We start from the raw sequence: 14,673 nt of genomic DNA, 5'->3' as shown, positions 1-14,673 counted from the left end.
GCTATTAGTGGTGTGTTGCTGAATTTGACGTCTCTGCCTTCGACCAGAAGTTCTTGAATTTATCACCTGCATGCGTTTTTCTCCCTCTCTGTCATTCCAGGACATGGTGTCATCAAGTGAAATTGACCGATGGGAGGGCTCAGGACAAAGTCCTTTTTGACCGTACACATGGTTAAACTGTGACGTTCACTACTACAGGACGTAGCAACCGGCAACTTAAGATGTCTATAAAATGGGCTTAATTAGATTTGTGGGCAATATATCGCCCCAATCCGGTTTGAAGTCCCTGTTGTCATACTGGTTTCATAATTTTTGACCTGGCATCATCATCATCATCATCATCATCATTATTTATATACTGCCCTATACCCTGGGGTCTCAGGGCAGTTCACAGAATAAAATACCTAATAAAATTAAAAACAACAACCCAATACAACGCGCGTGCCCCCCCCCACACAAAAAAAACACATTTTCAAAGGGCATAGAATGTAAATGAGATCAACCAAAGGCCTGGTTAAAAAGGAACGTTTTTGCCTGGTCCCTAAAGGTGTATAATGAAGGTGCCAGGCGAACGTCCCTGGGGAGAGCATTCCACAAATGGGGAGCCACTGCAGAAAAGGCCCGTTATATCGCGAATCATGATGTGTGTGTGTGCACGTACACAAGCTGTGCAAAAAGCATTATGCGGGGGGGGGGGGGAATGAAGCCAGCCAATGTCTCTACATAGCTCCATCCTTATTTCAGACATTGTGATATATCGATATATTGCAATGTTTAGCTGGTGATATATCACAGTGTTGAAAATCAGATATGGTCCAGCCCTAATTCCCACCAGGATCAGAGGCAGTATACCACAGGAGATCACTGTGGCCTGTGGGAAAGTTTCTCTCACAAGTTGCAAAGATCTAAGGAGCCCATTCCATGGTAATTCGCAGCAGGGCTTCTGTGGCTGCCCCTGATCTGTCTGTTAAGATATGATAGACACCCACTATCTGCAATTTCTGGAAACATCATAGGTTGGTTTCCGAGTACACCCTCGTGTCTTCTGAACCCAGAACTCTATTTGAGTGATGGGACTTTGGCGAAGAGGCAGAGCTGTAGTTTAGGTTTCTTTGGCTGATAAATCTGGAACCGTCACCTGAGGCACACAATTTGTCCTGGCTCCAATGACACAGGTAGACATTAGATATCTTGATCAGTTCTTCATGTTGGCTCACTCCAAATTGCATATTGGACAGGAATGGCAATATCCCTGTGATGCTCCAGTTAAAAGGTAAAGATAAAGGGACCCCTGACCATTAGGTCCAGTCGCAGACGACTCTGGGGTTGCAGCACTCATCTCACTCTATAGGCTGAGAGAGCCGGCATACAGCTTCCGAGTCATGTGGCCAGCATGACTAAGCCGCTTCTGGCGAACCAGAGCAGCGCACGGAAACGCCGTTTACCTTCCCGCCAGAGCGGTACCTATTTATCTACTTGCACTTCGTGCTTTCAAACTGCTAAGTTGGCAGGAACAGGAACCGAGCAACGGGAGCTCACCCCATTGTGGGGATTCAAACTGCTGACCTTCTGATCGGCAAGCCCTAGGCTCTGTGGTTTAACACGCAGCACCACCCACGTCCCTGATGATGCTCCGGTTAACCTTCCTCTAAAACATTCCCACTCTGTTTCAGAGTTAATGTCTTGGATATCCAAGGTGTGAGATATGACACTCCACAATGTCCATTTACCTGTATTGGGAAATTTTTTATGTGTGATGTTTTACAATTTTTAAATATATGCTGTAAGCCGCTCAGAGTTGCTGGGGAAACCCAGACAGATGGGTGTGATATATAAATAATAAAATGATTATGATAATGGCAAGTATTTTGCTAGTAAAATAATTACTTAGCATATATTCAGCACCTTTCTCAATAGTCCAAAGTGCTTCATATATGTCAGGCCGTACATTAACCCTGCAAGGTATGAGGGTACTGTTAGCTCCATATTTCAGATGGGGTCTTGGAGTGAGAGATAATAGCTAGCCCAAGGCCACCATGGCACTTGTGGCTGCGTTGTGATTTGAGCCTATGATAGCTGAAGCTCTTTACCACAGAATTACAGAGGCTTAAATCTCCAGTGTTAAGTGGTGCATGCCGGCACCTCATATAAAGAAGGTTGTCTTTTATCTGTAACCACACGAATGTGAATATTCATACTATGGCACCTTCATGAAGGCTTTGATAACTTTATGAGAAGGTGCTTACTTGATGACTAGGTGAATTCTCAACATTATCACTGTACCAATGAGCAGGCTCTGCTACGTACTTTTTCTTGTACCAACTAGGTTCAAACGTTGTTTTTAAATAGACAGTGTTATGCACCAGACTGGTAATAACCTGGCTGAGAGCTGAAAAACATGAATGACAGAGTTGCCCTATGTATCTGTGTATGGACTGTACCATTTCAAATGGCAGGTGGAAGATTAGTTGTATAAATGTTTTTCCATTTATTATTCTTATTCTTTTAAAAAAACAGTTTCAAACTAGACTATTTTCCCAGACTTGTTAGTTATTTATGTGCATCAATTTTTTTATGTGATGGGACTTATAAGACATTCTGAAATGTGTAGTAGTGCAGCCAAGCCACAGGCCCACCCCATGAGTCTGCCAATCAGATAGCTTGGTTTCAAATCAACATCCATTAGAACAAAGAATGGGATTGGTGGATCACAAACCGGTTCAGGCATGCTGGCGAACTATGGTTTGGCACTATGTGATGATGCGCTTGCTCCTCTCCTTGCGTGCTGTGATTCCCTGCATCCGTAGTTTGCGGTAAAACCATAGTTTGTAATTTCATCCAAATTAACAAAATGTGGCTTGTCCTTGCTCTGCAAATCAGAATGTGGAACTGGAGCTTGACCCTGATTATGAGGGCAAAACCAAACCATAATTTGCCAGTTTGGACAAAAGAGAAACTGTAGTTTGCTACAGGAAATTGCAGGGCCAAACCAGTACAGCATTGTGTCTAAACTAGCCTATATTTTATATGATTAATCAACTAAGATTCCTTTGAGTGGGGAGATGGGGAAAGCCGATTTCTCTCTGAGATGGGAAACAGTGGCATGTGTTCTGTTCTGTCTTGTATGATTTAGCTGAAATTTATGTGTTGCAATGGTTGGACTAGATGCCCCTTGTAGTCCCTTCCAGCTCTGCAATTCTGTGATTCTTGGAGTGAACTTTGGCATTGAGTGTGTGTGTGTGTGTGTGTATACATGCACGTGCAACAGAAAGTGTGTTAACTTGTTGGCATCAGAGCCACAGGTCAGGTGCAAAACACTAGCAACAAATTCCAAGGAAGGGGCTGCAGAGAGGGAAGGATGAGCAATAATGAGAGGAAATTTCCCCCTACAGGGTTGCAGGAGGAAAAGGTGAAGAATCAACTTTTGCCTGCGGTTGAGGTCAAGTAAAAGAGTTTCCGGCCATGTTCTCTTCCCCTGCCCAATACAATTTCCTTGAGTTAAAAATGAGGAGAGGCTGAGGGAAGAAAATGGAAGATGTATTTTCTCCGGTGAACCTTTCTGTTTTTGTGCACTGCTTCTATAAGCAAACTCTGGGGAGCAAATTAGTTGCCCAAGGAATATAGCAGTGTTCATACAGCAAGGTTTTCTCCAGCATTAGATGTGTCCCTCGATTAGTGCAACTGGTTTCTATTGTTTATCAGTAGCCTCCTAACAAGTATTTATTCCCCAGAGTTATGTTGCAGAAGCTTGTTTCCCTTGGCTCAGGATCGGAGGGGGCATTCGCTGGGGATGGCAGTCATTTCAGAGTGATCCTTTTCGTGTGCTTTGAGTGGCTTATGGTCTTCCTGATGGTCACAGCCTTTGCACAGACACAAGCGAGCAACTTCCCTAACAAAGCTACTTTTGTCGCAAACTTTTCAATGATTCATAATCGGATTTTGCAAAAGCTATAAATTAACAGCCAACAAATGTTAATGGATGAATAATTGTACAGCAAGGACACAAGATACCGGCATAAATTGTATCAATTATATTTACTTGTCCAATTATTAAAGAAGGAAGGAAGGTCCATTAAAAACACAACCTTTTGAGTATTTAGCAGCTTACTGTGGAGTCCTAATAATGGTTATTTTTTTAAGAAGCTGAATCATTGGTAGTAGTTTTAAGACAACAGGCCCTTACTTTGGGGGAGCTTATCTAACAAACTTGATTGTACGCTAAAATGAGATGGACGAAACGGATGTTATTTAAAAGTAATTAGCTAGGTTGGGCAAATGGTCATTTAAAACAGGCTCACTGAGGGCCATAAGTTTCCTCTTGTGACAAAGCTATCTATCCAACCTCTATTTAAAAACCACCAGTGAGGGAGACTCCACCGCCTTCCAGGATAGTCCATTCCGCTGCTGAACAGCTCATACTGTCAGAAATTTCTTCCCCACCTCCCAGGATTTTCATATATATATATATATATATATATATATATATAAAATTTTCAAATACAAAACAAAATTATACACTCCATACATCTTAAAAGGTAAAGGTAAAGGTACCCCTGCCCGTACGGACCAGTCTTGACAGACTCTAGGGTTGTGCGCTCATCTCACTCTAGAGGCGGGGAGCCAGCGCTGTCTGCAGACACTTCCGGGTCACGTGGCCAGTGTGACGAAGCTGCTCTGGCGAACCGGCACCAGAGCAGCACACGGAAACACCGTTTACCTTCCCGCTATAAAGCGGTCCCTATTTATCTACTTGCACTCAAGGGTGCTTTCGAACCGCTAGGTGGGCAGGAGCGGGGACCGAACGACGGGAGCTCACCCGCCGCGGGGATTCGAACCGCCGACCATGCGATCGGCAAGTCCTAGGCGCTGAGGTTTTACCCACAGCGCCACCCGCTTAGTTACATCTTATTTCTCATTTTTCGACTTTCCTCAACTTGTCTGCAAATCCTTCATATTTTAACTTTAAACACATTTCTATTTTATTGTTTATATTATTACTGTAAAACTTCATCCCCCTTTAATGCTTATTTCCCATCACAATGCTTCATTAAAACTTACAAACGTAATCTGATTATCACTTAATTTTTGCAAATATTCAATAAATTTTTCTCAATCTTCTGTGAATCTTTGATCGTGTTGGTTTCGGATCCTTCCTGTCATTCTATCCAATTCTGCGTAGTCTATCATTCCACCTCCCAGGATTTTCGATGACGTGCAAAAGGCATTACCCAGATACAGTCATACCTCGGAAGTTGAACGGAATCCGTTCCGGAAGTCCATTCGACTTCCGAAAGGTTCAGGAACCAAGGCGCGGCTTCCGATTGGATGCAGGAAGCTCCTGGAGCCAATCAGAAGCCGCAACGGACATTTGGGTTCCAAAGAAGGTTCGCAAACCGGAACAATCACTTCAAGATTTGCGGCATTTGGGAGCCAAAACGTTCATCTCACAAGGCGTTTGACTTGATGTGGGCAGGAACCCTGATAGAGAAGTTCCAAGTTCCCAAACTCAATTTTCTGTTGCTGATCAAAGTGAATATATTTATTTTAAGGGGTCCTCTGATCAGTGTCAGAGATGGGGTCCTGCTAGGGCTCTCTCATGCTATTTCTCTTCTGAAAAGAAATGTGTTTGTGACAGTGATTCACACATGCATATCTCAATGCAAACACTTTAAATATTTAAACTCATCCCTTCACTGTTATTTGAACAGATGGGCTTTTAAAAAAATAATTGCAGCAATAATTGCAATTTCTTCCGACTTGTAGATAGGTTGACTGTTTGACAGGATGTCAGACTAGTCACTAGGAATCTGTGTCCTCTTTTTGTCTGTGAACCCTTAGATCTCCAGGCAGCTAAAAGAGGAGCAATTTGTGTGTGCATGGAGGGGATAATTCTGTCTTCTCAGATCTGACAGTCTCCCTCTGGCAACCTGTTATAAAGTTTCATAGGGTTCGGCTTGACAAAGAAATCTGATCAGCCCACGCTTCTGCCCGGAGGTGGATCCACAAAAGTTTTAACAGGGGAGATGAAACATTTGAGTTTAGTGCAGACAAAATGGCAGTTTAGGGGATAATAGCAACAAGCGAGAGGAGCACTTAGGTGATCTAACAATGTTCTGAATCATAGCTTTGGAGTAAATAAACACGGTGAAACAAGTACTGAAAAATCACAAGGAACGCACAGCTCAAGATCCGCCAGGCAGTGTCAAAGGCAGCTGTAGGGTAGGATCCTGCTGCTCCTGGCTGCTTTTTTCTTTGGCCTGCATGCAATATTTATCCAATGTCTTTTTGGAGATTATATGCTTCCCAAATGTTCTCTTGCTCCTAAATGCACCTTACACAGGACTGTGGTCTGTATCACTCCAGAGTGCAGGTGGGTGTGTCATTTTTTAATGTCCCAAATGTTAAAAAGAAAAATCCCAAACATCCCTTCAGTTAAACAATAACAACCTAGCAGAACAATAGCCACCAGTTGCTAATGTGCAAGTACCCGGTACTTGTCTGGAATGAGAAATGGGTTGCAATCATGGTTACCCATCCCAAGCCTGCAGGTAGTTTCAGTGGCCAGATGAGAAAGTATTTGGTCAGTCTCTATTCTAAGTCAGAGGTTGTGTTGTGTGCACAAAACCATCCACACCTAACATTGCTTTTTTAAAATGCTTTTGCTGCATCTGCACACCCTAAGGGTGTGGATTTAGAGAACTTTATGCAGAATTAGGCACTGGCCCATTGAGATTCTGGCACAACTGCTTAAGGAATGCAGCTAAAGCAGAGGAGTGCCAGAAAGATGGGGCTGAAAGTTATTTGCACAATCTTTTTCCTAGCTTCTGCAGAATTAAATAACCTTGTTGTGCTTTCCTTCTAAGGGAAAAATAATAATTATGCTCCTGTTCAGTGTTAGAAACACAGATATATAAGCTAGGCACCAAATCACTCCTTAATCCAGGGTTATTGTTGTTGTTTAGTCGTCTAGTCATGTCTGACTCTTCGTGACCCCATGGACTAGAGCACGCCAGGCACTCCTGTCTTCCACTGCCTCCCGCAGTTTGGTCAAACTCATGCTGGTAGCTTCAAGAACACTGTCCAACCATCTCGTCCTCTGTCGTCCCCTTCTCCTTGTGCCCTCCATCTTTCCCAACATCAGGGTCTTTTCCAGGGAGTCTTCTCTTCTCCTGAGGTGGCCAAAGTATTGGAGCCTCAGCTTCAGGATCTGTCCTTCCAGTGAGCACTCAGGGCTGATTTCCTTAAGAATGGAGAGGTTTGATCTTCTTGCAGTCCATGGGACTCTCAAGAGTCTCCTCCACCACCATAATTCAAAAGCATCAATTCTTCGGCGATCAGCCTTCTTTATGGTCCAGACGCTCTCACTTCCATACATCACTACCGTTACTAAAATAAAATGCCTGGTTGTCATTTTGGGGTCAGACAGCTCAAAAGTCATATTTTTCAATACAATTTTTTGGTTCCTGAAATTCATTCTGATTGTGCAGATAAAATATAATGGATAGAATTATACAGGATGTGTTGCTAGTGTGTGGAAAGGGTCGAGATCCGAGCATCCCCAGGCATGGACCTCCAGATGGTGGAGTCGTCTGGCGCTATCCTGGTGCCTGGGCATCTTCACTTGGTTGCAATATGCCAATAGCCAGGTGCCAAATTCGCCTGGCGCATTTCAAACACTGCTCCTGTTTCAATTCTTACTTGAGGTTTTTCCTGTAGAATCAGGTCCTCAGAGGGTCAGGTTGCAATCCAGACCTTTGATCCACCATGCTGGGTGTTGGTTTGGATGGAGATCTGTTTGAACTCACATGCATGTCCAGCATTCAGATGTATTCATGTACACACTAACAAGAGGTTGCATCTGTTATGAATATGTGTTTTCCCCTTAACCTTATGCCCACAATAAGTTCCCACACAAACAGAATAAAGAAAGCTTGGTTTATTATATGAAACGCAAATGACAGAATATATATTTATTTGTCCCAACACACATCGCTTTATGCTTGTTGACGTTCAAGTGCGTTTGCCATTTTATAACAATCTGTTTCTTCTTAACTATACCAATGACAGATGTGGGAGGGTAATATATATCTGTATGTAAATCAAAAGCTGTACCAATAATATATGCACACCAGGGGGCAGGATGAGGTCACATTCAATTTTGGCATTGTCTAATTTGTTATGTAAAATGTACTGCAACTTCATGGGTGTTGCAGTTCAGCATGTCGACACACCAAGTGAGAAAAATGAGTGTTAAAGATTAACAGACCAAACCCAGGGCATGTTTACTCAAGAGTAAGTCCAGCTAGAGTCAAGTTGCCATAACACTCCTCTCTCAGGGCAGCACGATTGGGCTGAGTGCCGATACTGTTGTGTATACACAGCAGGAGAGCACTGGATCTTTTTTGAAAATCACATTGACTTGAAATTTAGCCTAGTTTTCCTTGAACGGTATAGACCACTGTGGAGGAAGTGACCTTTCTCTCAGTGGCCCACACCATCTCAGGGACCATTACTTGAAATGTGGCTCAGTTTAGTTTACAATTTCATTTTAAACATGGTTGGGCTCTCTTACACTGAGGTATCACACTGGGGGAGCACATGTACAGCTGCTGAGGTCATAAAGATGATTTTGGCTGCAATCCTATGCATTGAGAAGTCATTCAAATGGGGGCATATAGCACCTTAGATCTCCCTTTCCAAATTTGGGGAGAGCTCCCATGTTGTATTATCACTCCCAACTGCTTCAGAAATGTCTGTGGTCCCTCAGGCATTGGAGTGCTGACATAAGTAGAACCAGAAATCATCTTCTTCTTTGGTGATCATTCAAGTAAGGTTGTCTTTGAGGAACACTGTCGTGGAAATAGGGTGACTGTGTTGCGGTGTTATATTAAAATTTGGGGTTGGCTTTTACAGCCCAACTGCCCCAAGAGACTTAGAATCCCCTAAGTCCATTAAATCAGAGAAGAATGGATGGTGGCAGGTACCAGTAGAAGAAAAGCAAGGAAGATACTTATTTTTTTTCTGTTGCAAAAGAGTGTCTCCTCCCCCTGCAAAAGGAGGTGAAGACCCAGAACAAAGGTGTGTAACAGCTTTTAAAGTCTTCAGAAATTGCCCAACCCCTTAGCCCAGGGGTCAGCAACCTTTCATTCCCTCCCCCCCTCGCAAATATAGTCCAGCCCACCACATGGTCTGAGGGATGGTGGACCGGCCCACGGCTGAAAAAGGTTGCTGATCCCTGGAGCCCTGAACAATGGAGGCGGGTGATGGGGGAGTTCTGTTGCCCTTAACAAAGTTGTCATAGTTACTGCCCCACAGATCCAAATGATGGTTGTGCAAGTTTGTGGCAAGCTGCCTTGAGTACAGAGTAAAAGAAGGGAGAAAGATAAACCAATAAATAAACTGCACTGCATATGCTTGTGACTGCTGGGACAACTATGATGTCTTGTAGAATTTCCCATCACACATACACGATGCGGTGCATTTATTTGGGAAATTGAAATTGATATTTTTTTTGTAGTACATTGGAGCATTCAGCTATTGAATATCATGATATTACTAGACCCTGATATATGAGTGTGTGTGTGTGTGTGTGTGTGTGTGTGTGTTTCCGTGTCCCATTTCAACTCTTAACAATCAGTGTACCAGACCTTACTGGGATCAGATCCTGGGTCTAACAATCACACCGCCGTCTTGCAAACTGCAGAAAAGGCAATATAGTCACAGTTGTTTGGAAATCGTGCCCTCTAGTTTTTGGCCTCTAGAGGGGGTGCAATACAGCACTTTGAATATTATTTGACAGATGCCTGCCTGAAGCAGGATGTGAAAGTGTACTATTGGCTAATCTAGCACTTTAGCAAAGGATTGCAGATGCAACTATGGCCTTTGACAACGAAAGCTGAGATGCGGCTGCTCACCAGGCTGCTGTGAGGGCCAACTGCATTTCAATTGCTGGTTTAAAAAGTGCTCTGGTGTATTTTAATTGTTGTTTTTAACTGGTTTGTTTTTATTGCCCTACATTTTATAATTCGTGTTTTTAAATGATGCAAGCCACCTTGAATCCCAGCATGGGATATATAAATATATTAAAAGTAACAAACAAACAAACAGCCTAGTAAACTGCTCTGACTTGAAGGTGATACTAGAGCAATGTCATCGCAAGGTCTGTTGTATCATCCTTTGCCACCACTGGGTGAACTGGGAGGAGGAGGAGGATAACAATAACAATAATAATTTGCCCATCTGGCTGGGATAGCAGGTTAATACTAGCCTCTAAGCCAGGGATTGGCAACCGAAGGCCCATGGGCCATATGGATGCCGATGCCGGAAATCGCGGTCATGCGCGCACACAATCTGGCCCACTGAGGGATCTCTGCTGGAGTGAACCAGCCCAGGCAAGGTAAACCTTGCCAAACCCTGCTCTAAGCATACCAGTACAGTGGTACCTCGGGTTAAGAACTTAATTTGTTCTGGATTTCCGTTCTTAACCTGAAAGTGTTCTTAACCTGAGGTACCACTTTAGCTAATGGGGCCTCCTGCTGCCGCCGCACCGCTGCAGCACAATTTCTGTTCTCATCCTGAAGCAAAGTTCTTAACCCGAGGTACTATTTCTGGGTTAGCGGAGTCTGTAACCTGAAGTGTCTGTAACCCGAAGTACCACTGTAAAGCAATTAAGGGCTGGCAACTTTTGTGGGTGTATTTGCAGCGCTCCTATATGTGCTTCACAGATTAGCATCCATTCTCTCCACCCCCTTCTAGGCGGAAGAGAAGACCACTCTTCCAGGGATGTTACTGAGAATGTTAAAAACAAACATAATTCCCAGCTAAAATCACGTATGTGTTCTCTTTTATAGCAAACTTCACAAGGAAAAGGAAGATGCAACAGGACTACCAGGGGTGACCGGAGACTGGTTTGAAGAAATCCAGAAGAGAAAATTTCAGAATGAGGCTGATGCTGGCAAAATGTTCAAACAACCCCTAGTTCACAGACTGCGGAAGTCCATCGGAAATGGTGAGTCGCCACTCGCGCATCCAAACAAGGCCACCTCCAACTATAAAAATGGGAGATATATGACATTACGAGTTTTAAGGAAGAGGAACAGTCACCGGAGATTTTTCAGGTGGAAGTAATATCTCAAAGGAAAGCACATTAAAAGGCAATTTGGCAACTTAGCTGTAGCTTCTCTGGAAGTGTGTTGTCAAGGCAGGGATCAGACTGCTGCAGTGAGCGTTATCTGATCGAATTGCCTCAGCGCTGGCCTTTGTGACAGGAAGAGCATTTAAGAGCTTCGTAGGGAAGGAAATTATATATTGTAGGGAAATATAAATATATACGTTGTGTATTGACTTATCACACTCAAGTGCTGTAGTCCTCCTGCCGGAGATGAGAGAAATTGGGTCTCGGATAAAACAGTGCGCCTCTCCAATCTGCTTGTCAGGGGACAGGAATTCAATTTAGATAAGTGAAATGGATGGACGGCACCTTGACAGATTCAACGGGGCTCAGAAAGCAGGCAGGTGATGATGTGATCAGAATATCAGGACAGGAAGATGGAGCCCGTCTGCTGTCTGGCTTGACACCGATACAGATGTAGGGGGAATTTCTCTCAGGCTGTTGCTTTGATCAGTTTCTTAACTGTCTTACATACTGTTGTGGACATTAAACAATGCTCAGATTCACCTTAAGATTTTTTTATTCAGGTACCGAGAGAGAGGCGCGCACACGCAAACACACACACACCCCGAATTCATGGCAGTCAGGGAGTATTCTGAGGACAGGCAAAATATACTAAATATTTATACAAAGTTTGTCGTGTGAAGCACAGGGTTTGCTTCCTCAAAGAAAATGGAAAGTACAAAGCTTTAATAATGAGGCTGAGTGTGGAAGGCTTTTTATAGATGCCATCTTCCCCCCCCCACCCCCAATATCTGAGGTGAGGCTTCTAGAGACAGGGCCTTCTTGGTAGCTGCACCCTAGTTGTAGAATTCTCTCCCCAGAGAGCTTCGCCTGGCAGCTACTTATCATCATTTTAGCACCAGAAAAAAAGCTGTTGTATTTTTCCCAACCTCCTTATGCACAGTTTTTAATTGTATTTTTTTAAAAACAAATATGGCTTTTAGCTTCTTTTCTTTTTTTTGTATTTGCATTTTAATTGTTTTATTCCTTTTGTAAATTGCCCTGGGATTATGACTGAAAGACTGTGTTGGTGCTTCAAATAATAAATAAACCCAGTTCAAAGGATTGGGGGAAAACAAATAATACTTATCATTTCAATTTCCTTTTCAGATGCAAAACCCTCCGCCCCGCCGATCCCACAAGCCCAGAAGAATGCCTCCCCTTCCATCCTGGGAGGGCTGCGCATGCCTTTTGCATCTCTCTTCTCCTCCTTCAGAAAATCGAAACGGCAGCATTCAAAGCCTCTGCAAAAGCAGCCTCAGTACCCTCCAAGGTGAGCTGGAAGTTTCCTGTCTGTGTGCATTCAATTGCTCTGGTTGCAAATCCAGATCTTTGGGGGCCAGGTTGGAGTTGGCTGGGATTGGTGGAGAGGAGAGGTCTTCATTGTTAGCGGCTATTCCTGCCTGGCAAGTTAGACTAGACTCCCAACTCTACGATTCCATGAACTTTCATGAGCTTGTGCCTCGTGAATTTGTTTCTTTCCTGTGTCTGCCTCAGAGGATTTCACACTAGGCCACACTACAAACATTGAAAGCTGCTTAACCGCCAGTGTGGTGTAGTGGTTAAGAGCAGTAGACTCGTAATCTGGTGAACCGGGTTCGCGTCTCCGCTCCTCCACATGCAGCTGCTGGGTGACCTTGGGCTAGTCACACTTCTCTGAAGTCTCTCAGCCTCACTCACCTCACAGACAAAACATCTGTGTATCTGAAGAAGTGTGCATGCACACGAAAGCTCATACCAAGAACTAACTTAGTTGGTCTTTAAGGTGCTACTGGAAGGAATTTTTTTTGTTTTGACTATGGCAGACCAACACGGCTACCTATCTCACCTCACAGAGTGTTTGTTGTGGGGGAGGAAGGGAAAGGAGAATGTTATCCACTTTGAGACTCCTTAGGGTAGTGATAAAGCGGGATATCAAATCCAAACTCTTCTTCTTCTTTTCTGTAACATTTGAAGGTGTGGCTGCATCTCAGGGAGCAGGGAATTTGGACACAGCTGGAAGAGCAGCTGACCGAAGTTTCTGGGGACGTGACCCACGCCCACCTTCACCAACCTAGTTTCCTCCAGATGTTTTAGACTACAACTCATAGGAACAGAGGAAGCTACCTTAAGACCATTGCACCATCCAGCTCAGTATTGCTTACACTGACTGGCAACAGCTCTTCAGGGTGTGAGACAGGAGTCTTTTCCCATCTCTGTCTGGAGACACCAAAGATCAATCTGGGGACCTGCTCCACTCAAGCGTGCAGTCCGCCACTGAGCTCCTCCCGTAAAATCTGTTTTGACATAGCTATTCAGTAACGTCAGAATTGGCTGGCAGGGAAATCTGGTGGGCTGAAAGTAAATCACATTAGAGTAGGATATGTAACTACTTGCTAATTGCAGGGCGTGAGCAAAGTTCGTCTCTGGATCCTTCTGTTGTTGCATTTCTTTAATATGAAATTCATGTTGCATCTTATGCATTCCTTCCATGTAATTTGGTGTCTCCCCTTCTAAGTGCTCTGCGCTCACACAGGAATTTCCTAATTTGTGTGTTGAGCATTTTTGTGCTCAAAAAGAATCTGGAGAAGCCCCTGCTTGCAGACACCCATGCATAGTTAGAGCTGTCAGGGTGGAGGCCTCAAATCCTGTTTCATGGGGTGAGGTGGATGCTACAAGAGGCAGGGACTTTTTGATGGTGGCACCAAAATTTTGAAATGCCCTCCCTGCAAAAGCCTGCTAGGTCAGGGGTCAGCAAACTTTTTCAGCAGGGGGCCGGTCCACTGTCCCTCAGACCTTGTGGGGGGCTGGACTATATTTTGGAAAGGGGAAAAAATGAACGAATTGCTATGCCCCACAAATAACCCAGAGATGCATTTTAAATAAAAGGACACATTCTACTCATGTAAAAACACACTGATTCCCGGACCATCCATGGGCCGGACTGAGAAGGCAATTGGGCCGGATCCGGCCCCCGGGCCTTAGTTTCCCTACCCATGCGCTAGGTTCTCTCCTTGTTTGCTTTTAGACATGCACTGAAAGCTTTCTTTTCTCATCAAGCTTTTAAAAGCTAACTATCTGCTACTTTTAATGTTTGCTTTGCTTTTAACCGATGGCATCCGTAGGTTTCTTTTATCTCCAAAGTTTAGAGGGGTGTGTGGATGATTATGTAGCCAAATATCACCATCAACACCCAAAAGCAAGGCATTAGCAGGGTTGTGGAAGCCCTAAGGTTTGCAGAAGTACAAAAAAAAAATCTTTAACACAAAAACAGCAAAGGAGTGGGGAACCTCCAAAACAAACCAATGATGAGGACTGAGTGTTTTCAGTGACCACAGAATATTAACTGACTGTTTGGGTGGCGAACTGGGAGTATTTTGGAGGACTCCCTCCATAATGCAAACATTTTGTCGCAGGTTCCACTTGTTTTATTATTATTATTGTTAATATAATAAACAATAAAGCAGAATAATAAATAATAAATAAAAACCAAAACAGAGGGCACCCCATTGTCTACCGCC

At 43.8% G+C, this 14,673-nt stretch overlaps 1 protein-coding gene across 1 annotated transcript in view; it reads left to right on the top strand.

Annotated features, from left to right (window-relative positions):
• The window catches only part of EXPH5 (exophilin 5), a 40,407-nt gene that overhangs the window by 2,844 nt on the left and 22,890 nt on the right, over positions 1 to 14,673 (top strand). The window contains exons 2-3 of the mRNA XM_077927055.1: positions 10,851 to 11,008; positions 12,284 to 12,446. Coding sequence (XP_077783181.1) covers positions 10,851 to 11,008; positions 12,284 to 12,446 — 321 coding nt within the window. The remainder of the gene's footprint in view (positions 1 to 10,850; positions 11,009 to 12,283; positions 12,447 to 14,673) is intronic.

This window comes from Podarcis muralis, chromosome 4, assembly GCF_964188315.1.
Source record: "Podarcis muralis chromosome 4, rPodMur119.hap1.1, whole genome shotgun sequence".
NCBI classification, from domain to species: domain Eukaryota; kingdom Metazoa; phylum Chordata; class Lepidosauria; order Squamata; family Lacertidae; genus Podarcis; species Podarcis muralis.
Note: the sequence above shows the minus strand (reverse complement) of the source record. Positions and strands in the feature narration are given on the sequence as shown.